Source organism: Hyperoodon ampullatus, assembly GCF_949752795.1.
Source record: "Hyperoodon ampullatus genome assembly, chromosome: 6".
Classification (NCBI taxonomy): domain Eukaryota; kingdom Metazoa; phylum Chordata; class Mammalia; order Artiodactyla; family Ziphiidae; genus Hyperoodon; species Hyperoodon ampullatus.
In genome coordinates this window covers 12303435-12318135 of record NC_136919.1, presented here as the reverse complement: position 1 = coordinate 12318135, position 14701 = coordinate 12303435, and the positions used below count along the sequence as shown (strand labels likewise).

Here is a 14701-nt window from a genome sequence, read left to right as displayed (position 1 = left end):
TAATCTGACTTGTTCACTGATTTATCCCAAGCATCTAGAACATAATAGTTCTTAATAAATACTTATGAATTAATTTTATTTCATGTAACTCTGAAATTCCATTATACAAGATTATAGTGTTGTATGTGGATTTACTTGAATATACTTTTCTGTAGCAATAAATATTTTAGTTCCAGTGTGTCCAAGTTAGCCCTTTTGGTTATAGTTAGAAAAAGGTAGCAAGCAGAACAGGAATAGAGATTTCTTTTCAGTGTTATCTTAAGAGACAAAGTAAATCTGGGTTTCCTTAGCATTGTTCTCCCAGTTCTTCACTATGACAGGAGCAAAGGATTAGCGTAGGATTATCATCTAGAACTTCGCTTTTGAGTCAGAGTCCATGGATCTTACCATTGACTAGTTTTATGACTTTGAGCAAGTTCCTTCAACTCTCTCAGCCTCAGTTTACTCAGCTGTGAAATGGCAGTGATAGAATCTTCCTCATAGTGTTATTGTGACATTAAGTGAAAAACTGTACAACGTACTTGGAATAGTTCCTAGCACATAGTATGTTCTTCATGCATTTTAGCTCTTATTATTGAGAGGGACATCAGTGGGACAGCAAAAACACTTAAGTCATGAAATCAGAACAGCATCGATTATTTAGTAGATTAGCCCCAGGGGAAGAATGCTTCAGAAAGAAAACCAATTTACAAGCATTATTTTACAAGTTTAGGGAATGGGTGGAAATGATTCTTAATAGTTTCTAGAGTAAGAGTTAGCAAACAAATTAATTGTATAATATATTTTAGTATAAATTTGTATGTAAAAAAATTCTCTTTAATTAGAATTCTGTTTCTTTAATCTTATCTCAGTGAACATAAGTAAGATTACCGTGATCTTGCTTTTCCCTTGAGGTCTTATGTTATACAGCCGTGATTCAAATATTGCATGGGTTTACAGGAATATTTCTTCTGTGGTTTGATTTAGAATAATGTATCTAATTAGGCTAACAAATGACTTGTCAGGGTAGACTAGCCAAAAACAGATATATGCCTGAAACATAGCCTGATAGACTATTCTAGACTCTCTGTTAAAAGTTACAAGCTAAACATAGGCTGAGTTGTCAGTATTTTCTTTGCAAAAAGCTGAAGTTTATATGTGGAAGCTGGGAGGAGGGCAGGGAATTCCTGAGAATAATCTCTCATTTTTCTCCTTATTTGTATGTCTTGGGGGTGGGTGTGAGGGGTAGTCAGGGGGAAAGGAGAGAGGCAGTATGAAGAATTAGAACAGCTTTTTTTTTTTGTCTTAGTGCACTTAGGGCACTGTTAATTCTCATCCCTTGCAACATAATAAACTAAGTTTACTTATTTCCTCCTTTACGTTCATGGCTTTAAAAATTAATAGCAGTTACCACTAACTGAGGCCCTCCTGTGGCAATCACTGGACTAGCTACTTTCACTTTTCCTGTCTTACGTAATTTTCATAGTGATCCAGTGAGGATAGTGTTTACATTTTATAGATCCAAAGACGTAAAATAGATTTTATGGGCTATCGTGTGGGCAAGATTCATACCTAAGCCTTCCTAGAGTCTCAGCCAGGGTTCTTTCCAAAGAAACATCCTTCTTTTGTCTTTATTTCTGTAAGAGTATTTTCGGGATTTACTTCAGTCAAATTAAGCATAATTTAAAATTTTAACCTCTTTGCAGTTCTCATTAGACAGAAAAGGAAACACTGCTACAGGCCAAATATTTTAAACATTCAGTATATAGTTTCTGTTCATTGCTGAACGTATGGGAAAACAATTATAGAAATGTTATTAAAAATACATATTTAAAAATTGATTCTTTTTCCTTTCACTAAAATTATCTGGTGACTCAGTAACTCCTTTTTAGCCTGGAAGCCTTCCCAACTGTGGGGACTCCTATATTAAGATGGCACCATATTAGAGAAACTTTTAAAATTAGTGGGGAATGAAAGAGGAGGAAATGGTCTAAAGACTAGATTTTCCAACAGTAACATAAGGTGAATAAAAGACCAACTAATCATTCTTAAATTCTTAAAATTATAGAATTATAGAATTTTCATTGCTAAAGACACTGTAGGGGTCTTAAAATGTTTTATTTTATTTTATAAATAAAATTTTATAAATGAAGAAGCTGATGTCTGAAAGACTAAGTGATGTGGCCAGTGTCATATAGACAAGTAATTTGTATAACCATCCGTACTAGAAACCCGAGCTTCTGTCTCTTTGTGTATTTGCTGTGTGTGTGTGTGTGTGTGTGTGTGTGTGTGTGTGTGTGTATGTATGTATGTACACACAGGCACATTCACATGTATGCAGTACACCACTGTACCTCTCAAGATAGAAAATGCTTTCTGTACCAGAGCTCTTCAACTGCTAAATCAGGAGGCACAGGTTCAACTATTCCTGGGAAGTATGATCACTTGGTTAAGATGGTGACTACTGGATTTCTCCTTTGTAAAAGTAGATTTTTCTTTTTGCATTTAGCAAATCATCTTTGAGGTGGTACTTTGGCAACTTCCAAATATCCTGTTCCTCGGCACCTTTCTAACTAATGGTTTTAGCATTCATTGATGATCCCTGCCTGAATCAGTTGAGTTCATTCACATATTTTTAATAGTAATTAAACATTACAGGGTTTTTTCTTTTCTTATACATGTATATGTTTATTAATATTGAATATTTAAATAAAAATAATAAATTTAAGTTATTTGCTTTATCCTACTTTATCAAAGAGTTAAAAAATATCAGTATTGTAGGAAACACCCATAATAAGTGATGTTTATTTTATTGCTCCTGGTAAATTTATAACAAAATTTTATAAACTTGTAAAATGTCTGTTGAGAAAAGGTACTATTATATGGGCTTACAAAACATAAATTTCAGTTGTTTAAAATTCCAGTGAGGACAAACTTATATTTTAATTAATACAGTTAACTGATGAGGATAATTAAACATCAGTTAATAAACTTGCACCATTTCTAAAATATACATAATGTCACACTGCAATTTATGTACAACTTATGTTATACACGTTTCTTTCAATTGGAAATAAAACCCATATTTTAAAATCAATATATACTTTAAAAATGTAAACATCTAAATGAAAAAGTTTCCAAAATATTTAGTCTATTCGACCTTTTCCATAGATGCTTAAACAAATTTGGGGGAGAAATAGCTATTAATATAACTGCAATACCTGTGTATTTTTTCATGTTTCTCATTCTGTGTATGTAAAAACTACAGGTATATAATACGAAATTATTTGTATAGTTTTAAATTCCCATTAGTTTCCCACTCATTCAAAAAATCAGTATTGCAATTAATATTAAAACTGTTGAGTGAAGTTTAAGATTTTGTGGAACCTCTTTTTGTCCTTTGAACATGTTCTAATAAGATTATATTCAATAAAATCAGTACTGTTCAAAAGTTAGCTAGAATATTTTCTTTTCGTTGTAGTTCTGTTACCATTTGACGTATAATTAGATTTATTTTCATATTTTCGATTTGGGAGCTTGGGGTATTTTCCTTTTTGGTTTAATTTATTTTTTGAATATTTAAAATACTTACATGCTACAAAAGTGAAAATTACATAAAAATGTATACTCTTAGGTCTTGGTTTCATTCATATGTCCTTTTCCCCAACCCTACAGGTAACCATTATTATTGGTTTCTAGGTTATCTTTCCAGTGTTTCTTTTTGTGAAAATAATAAAATACTTCTATATATTTTTTAACTCCCTTTTAAACAAAAACTAGCATACTATATATATTTTTCTGCACCTTTTTTATCTTAATATATCCTGGTGATCATTCCGTATAAGTTTATAGAGATCGTCCTCATTCTTATTAACGACTCTATACTACTGTGTTGTTTGGATAAATCAAGCTTCTTTCAACTAGTCCTTTATTGATTAATACTTGGATTTTTTTCCAAGCGTTTGCTATTCCAAATAATGTTGCAGTATAGCACTTTGTGCGTGTATTTTTTTGATTTTATGAAAGTGCATCTTAGAGTAGATACCTATTGGTGGAATTACTGGCACATGAGGTAATTTTGCATATGTAATTTTGTTATATTTGCCACGTTCCCCTCTGTAAAGGTTGTAATCATAGAGATTAGCGGGTATGAGAGTACCTGTTTCTCCAGAGGCTTATCAGAGTGCATTGTCAAACATAAGGATCTGATGGTAGTTTTAATTTATCCTCTGATGAATGAAAACAAGCATTTTTTTTTCATATGTATAGGGGTGATTTTTCTTTCCTTTTCTGTGAATTGTCTCTTCATATTTTTTGCTCTTTGGTTTTGGCCATTTCCTCTTAATTTTTAGAAGCTCTTTATGAAATCAAAGAGAGTAACCCTTTGAGATATAATTTGCAAATATTTCTTCTGGTTTGTCACTTGTCCTGTGACCTAAATTGTGATGAGTCTTTGGGCTTTTTTTTTTTTTTTTTTTTTTTTTTTTTTTTTTTTTTTTTTTTTTTGTGGTATGCGGGCCTCTCACTGTTGTGGCCTCTCCCGTTGCGGAGCACAGGCTCCGGATGCGCAGGCTCAGCAGCCATGGCTCACGGGCCCAGCCGCTCCGCGGCATATGGGATCCTCCCAGACCGGGGCACGAACCCGTATCCCCTGCATCGGCAGGCGGACTCTCAACCACTGCGCCACCAGGGAGGCCCAGTCTTTGGGCTTTTTTTGCCACATAATTTCTTTCTTATATGCTTGAATTTATCAAGTTTTTCCTTTAAAGCTTCTGGATTTGGGGTCATAATTAGAAATGCTTTCCCTACTCTCAAGTAATAAAGGAATTTATACATTTTCTAGTATTACTTACATGGTTTTGTTTGACTACTTTTATTTATATCTCTAATTTATTAGTATCTTATTCTGTTATATAGTGTAAGGTATGGATCTGATTTAATGTTTTTTTCAAATGGCCATCCACTTGTCCCAATACCATTCATTGAAAAGTCTAACTTTCCCCCCAGTGATTTGAGATGCCACCTTTATCATATTATCAGATTTTCATATGTATTTAGAACTCTTTTGGTTTTTATATTCTTTTTGATTGATCTTTATGTTACTCATTCACTGATACCACACTGTTTTAATTACATAGACGTTATGTTTTTATATTTGGTAGGGCTAACTTTCCTCCTCAGCTGTTCTTCTTTTTCTGGGTTTTGCTAAATATTCTTTTTTTTTTTTTTTTGCCGTACGCGGGCCTCTCACTGTTGTGGCCTCTCCCGTTGCGGAGCACAGGCTCTGGACGCGCAGGCTCAGCGGCCATGGCTTACGGGCCCAGCCGCTCTGCGGCATGTGGGATCTTCCTGGACCGGGGCACGAACCCGTGTCCCCTGCATCAGCAGGCGGACTCTCAACCACTGCGCCACCAGGGAAGCCCTAAATATTCTTGATTGTTTATTTTTCATATAAACTTTAGATTCAACCTTTGTAGCTCTGGAAGAAAGTATTGGTATTTTTATTGGGGAGAATTGAAATCTTTGTGATATTAATATAGAGTTATCTTTTCCAAGAACATGTGATATCTTTCCACTTATTCATGTCTACTTTTTTTTTTTTTGGTCTTTTAAGAGTGCTTTTTAAAAGCTTTTTATTATAGACAATTCAAATGTACACAGAAATAAAAAGAATAATATAATGGACCCCATGTACTATTACCCAGCTTCAACAATGAACAACATTTTTAATAGCTGGAGTTCTTGACTTACAGGCAGGGTCCACTTCTTGACTCCATATTTATCTGACTTCAAAAGGGCAGTAGTGCTCTGGTGACTGTCACTCAAAGAGGATTTTCTAGGTGAAGTGCAATGGTTATTACATTCATATGGTTTCTGAGAAAAAATTTTAAAGGTAAAGAGTTATGTTGATCTTTGAAATGTTTCAGATAGCAATTAACTAATGTTTTAGAGAGTAATTTAAAACAAAACAAAAGTAAATCCTGTTCCCTATCAAAGCATATTTGAAATTAAAAATCATAATTACAAATTCAGAATGAACATATGTCAAAGATTTAATTTAATTCATTAGGTAGTGAGGGAACCAGTAAGATGGTAAAACTGGTTCTAAGTATTTGAGAAACTTGAGTTTATATAGTCCTTTCTTTAAAAAAAAGAGAATGTTAGAACAAGATTTCTGGGTTAGAAACAAAACTGGTTAATGTCCTATAGGTAACCTTTGGGTTATCTTTTCTATTAGACGGAAATCATTTGCATAGCTGTTGGACACAAACCTATAGATTAATATGTAACTTCACAGAGCCTGGGTCCTTTAATTAATAATAAGTAATTCAGTCATTTATTCACCTAGAAAATTAAATAATTCTTTGGCGGACATGTTAAAGCCAGCACATCTGGGTCTGTGCGTCAAATCTGGCCTGACACTTGCTTTTATAAAATGCGTTTGAAACACAGCCACACTAACTGTCTATGGCTGCTTTTGCACCATAATGGCAGAGTTGAGTAGTTGCAGCAGAGACTACTGGCCCACATAGCCTAGAATACTTACTTTTTGGCCCTTTACAGAAAAGTTTTCCAACTACTATATTAAACGGTGTTTCAGGATGATATTGAAAGGACATGTTGCCACTACCCAAGCCTTCCAGGATTGCGGTAGTTTTTCTTAAGAACCCAAATGAACATTAGGATGACAGAATCTGGTCTCTGCCTGGTATTTCTGTACTGAATGAACCTCTTATTGCTCCCCCTCTTCTGTATTTTTCCTTTATGCATGTGTATCTTTCTCTTTGGTGTTGCTACCTTTCTATTCTAGTTGTCTCTATCTTTTCCTGTAGTTCTGTCTTGTCCTCCTGCTCTGTATTTCACTTTTTTCCTCCTCCTTAAACTGACTCTAATATGGAATGTTAATATATTTAAATATTGTACTGGTAAAGTGTTATATTCCCTACTCTTTATTTTAAGCCCTTTAAAAAAAATTTTTTTTAGTTTATTTATGTATTTATTTTTGGCTGAGTTGGGTCTTCATTGCTGTGCATGGGCTTTCTCTAGTTATGGCGAGCAGGGGCTACTCTTCATTGTGATGCGTGGGCTTCTCATTGCGGTGGTTTCTCTTGTTGTGGAGCGTGGGCTCTAGGCACTCGGGCTTCTGTAGTTGTGGCACACGGGCTCTAGAGCACAGGCTCAGTAGTTGTGGTGCACAGGCTTAGTTGCTCTGCGGCATGTGGGATCCTCCCAGACCTGGGCTCGAACCCATGTCCCCTGCATTAGGAGGTGGATTCTTAACCACTGTGCCACCAGGGAAGTCCCTTAATTTTTAATTTAGGTCAGTATAAACTGTTATGTGCTTGTCTTAAGATAAACCCAGAATATAAAACAATTTGAGCTATCAAAAATTTTATTTGTTCTATTAATCTCTTTTCTGTCACTTACCTCTCCTCCCACCCCCAGTTGTAGCCTTCAGTTGAAGAAAAGTTCCCTATTCTGTTATAATTAAGCGAAAGGATTTGTGGGGGAGGGGCATGGAGATAAGACTTTCTTAGTCCTAAACTTTATGTTTTAGAATATTTCTAAAACATTTTTTTCATGTATAGTTTTATGTAGGAAACCTTGAACAAAACAAAGTAACTGGGAAGCTACAGAATGGTTAACTTTTTAGTTCACACTTACTAAATATTGGTAGTTGGATGTTTGGTGATACAGTCTGAATACAGTAAATAAAATTGCAGAACTAGAGTCCTGCTCAGTAAATATCCTATTTTTCTTTTCCTAAGTCTAAACATATATTTTTCTATTTAGAAAAGGTTACATTTTGTTTAGATATTTAAAGTAATACCTTTCTATTCTCATATCCTGTATGAAATCAGCAGTAGTGCTCAATTAAAAAAATGTTTTATCCCTTGATAAATAATGTTTTTTCATCTTCAAGATAAAGCAAAAGGAGAGGAAGAACAATACTGACACTTTATACGAAGTTGTATGCTTGGAAAGTGAATCAGAGAGAGAGAGGAGGAAAACTACAGCCAGTCCCTCAATTCGCCTGCCACAGTCTGGATCTCAGAGTTCAATGATACCTTCTCCTCCAGAAGACGATGAAGAGGAAGGTAAATTGTAGGGAGAGCTTAATTTCTATTTTGGGGTGGCAGACCATACAGACCTTTACAGTTTTATCAGGGAATTGATAAAGTGACATAGTATTTTGAATTCTTTTGAAAGGACTGTGGGAGATTAAAAAGTGATGAACATAGGACTTTCTTTAAGGTAATTGTAACCAAGTTAGAAAAAAATAGGTTTATAATTAGTGCTTTTTAAAATAATCAGTCTATGCTAGCTTAGTGTATTAATATAGCGCATTTTTAGAGCAGATTTGACACAGCTTCCACCTCAATAAATGTTCGCATCTCAACTGATTTATATATTATTGGATTTTCACCCTGATAAATACTAGGAATCAACCAGTTCTTTATTTTTTCCTCTTTTTTTTATGGTTATATCTGTAAACTATTCTATCAATCTGTGTTAAAAGATACTGTATAAAAGTGAGAAATGAAGGGGAGGAACATAGGAAAAGTGAAAGTTTGGGAGGCATTTTCCAATTTATAATTTTGTACCAGAGCTTTATTTTTAAGGGCAAAAGCAAGCTGATTATGACAGGTCATATGAGGCATGTATCTATGTGAGCTTCACAAGAAGTGTTCTAGAAAATTCATAGATGAGAATTCATTTCTCATTGTGGAGTATGTGGTGGAGCACCATGAATAGTTTTTTAGCTGGAACCTTTAAAGTGCAAGGAGAATTCAGGGATAAAGGGGCTGGTTTGGGCACTTCTGGCTAAGAAATTACATTAACAAAAGCATGGAGGTGGCAGGAATGTCTGATTGGGTTAAAAGAAATACATATCCATGACTATATGCCCTTTTTTCAAGTTTAGAGCGAGCTCTTACTTTCCACTTTCTGTTGTTCCCTGTAACTTCTACTTCTTCTGTGACTAATCGGCTTAGGATCATTTATTAGCAATATTGATGGCCACCAGTTACTAGATGCTTAATCTGTGGTAGACAGGTACTTTGTTTATAAAGTAAAGTAATACTTTGTTTATATAGTCCTCACAAATATCCTGAAAAATAGGACTTATTTTGAATATACTTATTTTGAGCATAAGGCAATAGAATCTCAGAAAAGTGAATTTGCCCAGGGTCACAACAGCTAGAAATTGGCAGGGAGGATTTTAATCCAGGTCTGTGAGTTAATAGTCTGAGCTCTATTCTGTCACCATCTCTGGACATTTAGTTCACATAACGCATTTTGAAGTGCAAAGAAAGCACATATGTTGTTTTTGCGAAGTCAGAGATACAATTTATAGTCTCCCTGCGGAGGCGATTTAAGTCATGTTTTAAGGCTGGGGAAGGTGAAATTGTTCCCACTGTTTGAGATTGTCTACTGTATAACTGGTTCTGGAGACTTTCAGTTTCCCTTCTAGGTCAACACTGCTTAAGATGCAAAGCAAATAAAAGTTTATAGAGCTTTCCTCCCCTTAAACTCAGCAATTAAAAAAAAACACCAAAGGGGCTTCCCTGGTGGCGCGGTGGTTGAGAGTCCGCCTGCCGATGCAGGGGACACGGGTTCGTGCCCCGGTCCGGGAGGATTCCGCAGCCGCGGAGCGGCTGGGCCCGTGAGCCATGGCCGCGGAGCCTGCGTGTCCTGAGCCTGTGCTCCGCAACGGGAGAGGCCACAACAGTGAGAGGCCAGCGTACAGCAAAAAAAACAAAACAAAACAAAACAAAAACACCAAAAATTGAGAAAGACACTCTATTTATTATGAAACCAGAGACTGCTCAAATCTGCATACTGTAGATGCTAAAGGATATCTACCAGTTACAAAGAAATTTGGGCCCAACTAATAGATAACATCAGGATTGAGATGTAGTTCTAATCTCTAGCAGGCACGGATTTTTAATATAATTGAGGGGGTTCAGAAGACCTCTACTGACAGCTCTTAACTGGGGAGAGAGAAGGACTAACAGCAGTCAGCAGTCCGTGGGAGAATCAGGGAACACTAGAACACAAGCTCTGTAAAGGAAGAGAGCTTGTCCTTTTCTGCCCCACATTATTTCCCTGGTGTGTCACCCAATTCCTGGTATATAATAGATGCTCAATAAATATTGGCAGGATGAGTAACCCTCCTGGGGTCCATTTTCATAGTGAAAAGTTAATGACAGGAGAACTGGGACTGAAGAAGACTTCAGCCATGCCATCTCGTAATTCTCTCTAACAGAGTATACAGACAGGGAAACTGGTCCTGTTGTGATGTTTGCTCCATGGAAAGAAATGGCTATAATCCTCTAAAGAGGCTCCTTATCCATAGGACATTTGTGCTCACAGGGCCAGAAGCCAGCAGTTATAAATGGGAGGTGTTCAGAAAACATTCTGAACACATCCAGACAGTAAAAGAGAATTTTGTAAGATAGGTCTTCCTAATCTCTTTAAAGGAATTATCTCTTGTAAATTTTAGTACATTTTTTAGTAGCTGCTGTCCCCCAAAGACGTTGTGTTTTATTGGCATTTTTAATGAGTAGAGAATTACTTGAGGCATTTAGAAAGTAGAGCCAATTCTGGCAAAATAATGAAGCAGGGGAAGTTTATCTTAGTGCACTGGAGGCTTTCTCTTTTCCTTATCTATCTGCAGAGGTCTCACTTATATTCAGTCTGTCCTCTTCCGTAACTCACTATGAAAACTGCTGACAATGTTCAAGGCATTATAATGTAAATAAGTTTAATAATAAGTATCCTGGATTTCTGAGCCTTTAAAATCAGTGCTCTCAGATATGCCATCTCTAAAGGGATGCCAATTCATGATGTAATCATCAGAGGTGTAAAGATCAAAACTTTTTAAGGCAGGTTAAACCAAAAAATCTAGATACAGCATTGGTTGAGGACACATGGAAACAAGTACTGTTGTACCCAGCTAGTGCAAATATCAATTGGTAAAACCATTTTGGAAGGCAGTTTGTCAGTAAGTTTCAAAATCCTTAAAAGCATGCATTTTTTAACCCAGGGAGTTCTCTTCTGGGCATATACCCAATAAAAGCAATGAGATATGTTCATCCTGATATTATTTGTAGCAAAAAGTTGAAAACTCACCAAGTGTCCAACAAAAGATTATTAAGTAAGTCTTAGTTCATATTTTCCCCCCACTTTCATTACACTTTTCAATTTGTCTCACATGCCTTTATCATTGCCACTTTTTTCACTGTCTTTATGTCTTATAATCTTTGACTTCGTATTCAAATTTACATTTCCTAATTATTTGAACTCAGTTTGAAATGATTCATTTTGGTCCTTTCTAAAAATATTTTTGTGCTTTCTATTATAAATTATGTCATTGTAGAAAATTTAGAAAGTCATAAAAACATAAAGGAGGAAAAAAAATCATAACTCCATCACTCAGTGTTAATGTCTTGGTATAGTTCATTCCAGACTATTTTCTGTTTTTTAGCATAGATTATAATGAAGATATAGCTCTTATGTTTATTTTACGTGGTATTTTGCCAGATCATTATGTAAACAAGTGTCAACACAAATTTACATTGTAAACATGTATCATAATTCTGACATTCTCTGCTTTCTTATTTTTGTAGCTTATGCTTAGGTGGTTTGTAATTTTAACTGTTATACATAAGACTGCGATATATTTTCATGTATAAAGCTATTTGCTTTGGAATAGGTGAGAGAACATACTCATATTTTGAGTCCTATCATTTTATAATTATATGGCTCTTTTCTGCAGTTGACAAAATATAGACCTATATGAAAAGCAAAAGAGAATTAAAGAGATTACAACAACATTCCACCTAGGACTATTTTTATTTTCCTCGTACTTATAACTGTATACTAAAAGAGAGAAATTATGATACTATGCTCCCAGTAAAATCTTTCAAATTTGACTGTTAGGTTTCCAGGTCATTCTTCTGGCTAGCATAGCCACCTCTGTTATCCTTTTTTGTGTGTTTTGTTTATTAAAGATAACGATGAACCTCTCTTGAGTGGATCTGGTGATGTATCCAAAGAATGTGCAGAGAAAATTCTTGAAACATGGGGAGAACTGCTGTCTAAATGGTAAGTTGTAATAGAATAGTTCTCCTTTTCACCTGTAATTCTTATTTTACCTAACATTATTGAATTTTGGAGCCAATAATAAAAACCTAAGTATGAGGTTCACATTCTAGAATCTCTGTTTTTAGAGGTTTATAAGGGTAGTAGTGAAGATCTGAAATCAACTTTCAAAATATCAGAAACCTAATAAATTCACATTGCTGCAGAAAATATTTATTCAAACATGGAAAACATGGGGAGAATAAACAAGGAAAGAAGTCATTTGTATTAAAGTGGTTAGGAACCACTGACTGGTTAAGATAATACACAGTAGTTAAGACTATACACAATAATCAGGTTTAGAAGATGCTCACACAGTACATAGAGCCATGGTAAGAGACTCCAGGTGGGATTTTTCCTGATCTGTGTTATATGCCTCAAGTGACAGAGCAGCATGTTATAAACATGGTATATATTAATTGCTCTACCAGTTACTTTTCCTACTAACACTTGTAAAATTCAGGAATTTCTCATCAGCTCAAAAGATGGTTTGACAACAACATTAAACACTATCCTCTAGGCTGTCTAAAGAGAGCACACTACCTTCAGGTATTTATTAATGGTATCAGAGACACTCTGATAAATCAAATTGATGAGACATTTATGTAGTTTCCTTTCCCCATTGTGTAGGATGCCTGTATATGCTGAAAAGAGCTGAACTTGAAAGTGATCTGAGTAGTTTTCTATTTGTGACTTTCTGGTTATTAGGGTTGTCTGTTAGCTCCCCATGGACCTGTTATTTTGGAGTCTGATTTTTCTCTGAAGTTTTAACTGTTGAAACCTTCACTCTATTCTTAGTAAAACTGTGTCTCAGCATTAAAAAAAACTTCATGCCCTTAAGGGATGGGACTACAAATGGGCATCATCTGCTTCTAGCACTCTCACAGTGCTTTACACTTCTGGTAAAACACTCTCCACATTGGGAAATGTCAGATGTGTACAGGAGGAAAATGCAAACCAAAGCATGGTTTGTCTTTACACAAGTGGTTTTAATAAATGAACTCTGCAAAAGCCCCCCGGGGGAATAGTTTTCATTTATTTTTGATATTCCTTTAGCAATCAGGAGACAAACCTGCTGATGCTCTCATCACAATATATTTTCAGTTCAGTGATTTTGGAGTGTTTGGACTGCTGCTGGCAGGAATTTCATCTGTATAAAAAGGTTTCTGCTCTAAAATAGAAATGTAATTGAGTCTTGACATGGTTATATAATAGCGTATTTTAAATTATTTATATATAGCATCTAGGTTTTATAAAATGAACTCACCAGCATTTTATACAATTGCTTGGAATTTGTTTTGTTATCAAGCTTTGTTTATTCATTTTGTTATTCATTTGATTAAATGATACCCTTATCTTCTTCAAATATATTAACTAAGTTTCCATCTGTCTCAACTGTCTTTCAGGGTGTTTAAAACTGTTTTTGCTGGTTTCAGTCATGTCTTTAGAGATAATAATACAGTTTCTCTTCTTCAATTCATTTTTTCATTATTTTTTTTCATCATTATTATATGTGTACTGTAATAGGAACCATCACAATATCATGGAGTTTTAGAGCCTGGTAGACCTGGCTTCAAATCCTACCTCTCCTATTTCTAAGCTGTATGATGTTGGGCAGGTCGCTTAACTCTTTTGAGTCTGTTTCTTCATTTACAAAATACAAGTCTGTAGAACCACCACTCAGGATTATTCTAGATTAAAAGTAATAGATGTTGTAATGGTAGTAATCATAGTAAGAAGTAATAGATTTATCATGTATCCGGTGCTGTGCTAAGTTATGTGCTCTGTTTCAACTATAACAACCTTATAAAATAGTATCCATTTTTATAGATGAGGAAACTGGCTTAGAGATTAAGTCAGCAATTCTAGTTAGTAAACAGCACCCAGAATTTTTAACACAGTCAAGTCTGATCCCAAAGCTGGTTTATTTAACTCTACATTAGATTTTAGTGGCAGTAATTGTAACAAATATACCTTTGCGCTCTAATTCTCCAAGTTCATTTTGATATGAATTTTAGTCAATAAGAGAACTAATGTCAGTAATAAAATAGTATGCTGAGTTAGCTAGTTATTATTATAAGTGACATAAAATTATTCTGAAAATAATTTTATCAATATAAATCAAGCTAGGGTTATCAAATAATCCTAGGGTTAGGTTTATTTTTTTTGTAAAGAGCCAAGTATAAATGTTTTAGGCTTTGTGGTCAATAGTCTCTGTTGCAACTACTCAACTCTGCTGTTGCAGTGTGAAAGCAGCCATAGACAGTACATAAAGAAATAAAAATGGCTGTTTCAATAAGAGTTGATTTACAGAAACACATGGTGAGCCAGATTTGTCCCACAGGCCAAAGTGTACCAATCCTTGAATTAGGTAATAGGACTACTTTTGTCCTTTCTGCTCCCACCTGTTCAACTTTTATGTAGTTTTTTTTTCCTAAGCAAAGCCAAAACTATACTGAACTATCTATAGCTCTTATATTAGGGTGCTAGCATCACAGAATTAACCATTTTTAAATGTACTGTGCATTATTGTGCTAGTATTCTGGGAGAATTTTGAGAAAAGTCTCAGACCTTT

The 14701-nt window shown here is 35.0% G+C and overlaps 1 protein-coding gene across 2 annotated transcripts in view; it reads left to right on the top strand.

Moving 5' to 3' along the window:
- The window catches only part of RABGAP1 (RAB GTPase activating protein 1), a gene marked incomplete at both ends in the record, with an annotated part of 135449 nt that overhangs the window by 41233 nt on the left and 79515 nt on the right, over window positions 1-14701 (top strand). For both annotated transcript variants that reach the window (XM_079706061.1, XM_079706060.1), the window contains 2 exons: window positions 7904-8078; window positions 11997-12090. In XM_079706061.1, the coding sequence (XP_079562187.1) occupies window positions 7904-8078; window positions 11997-12090 (269 nt within the window). The remainder of the gene's footprint in view (window positions 1-7903; window positions 8079-11996; window positions 12091-14701) is intronic.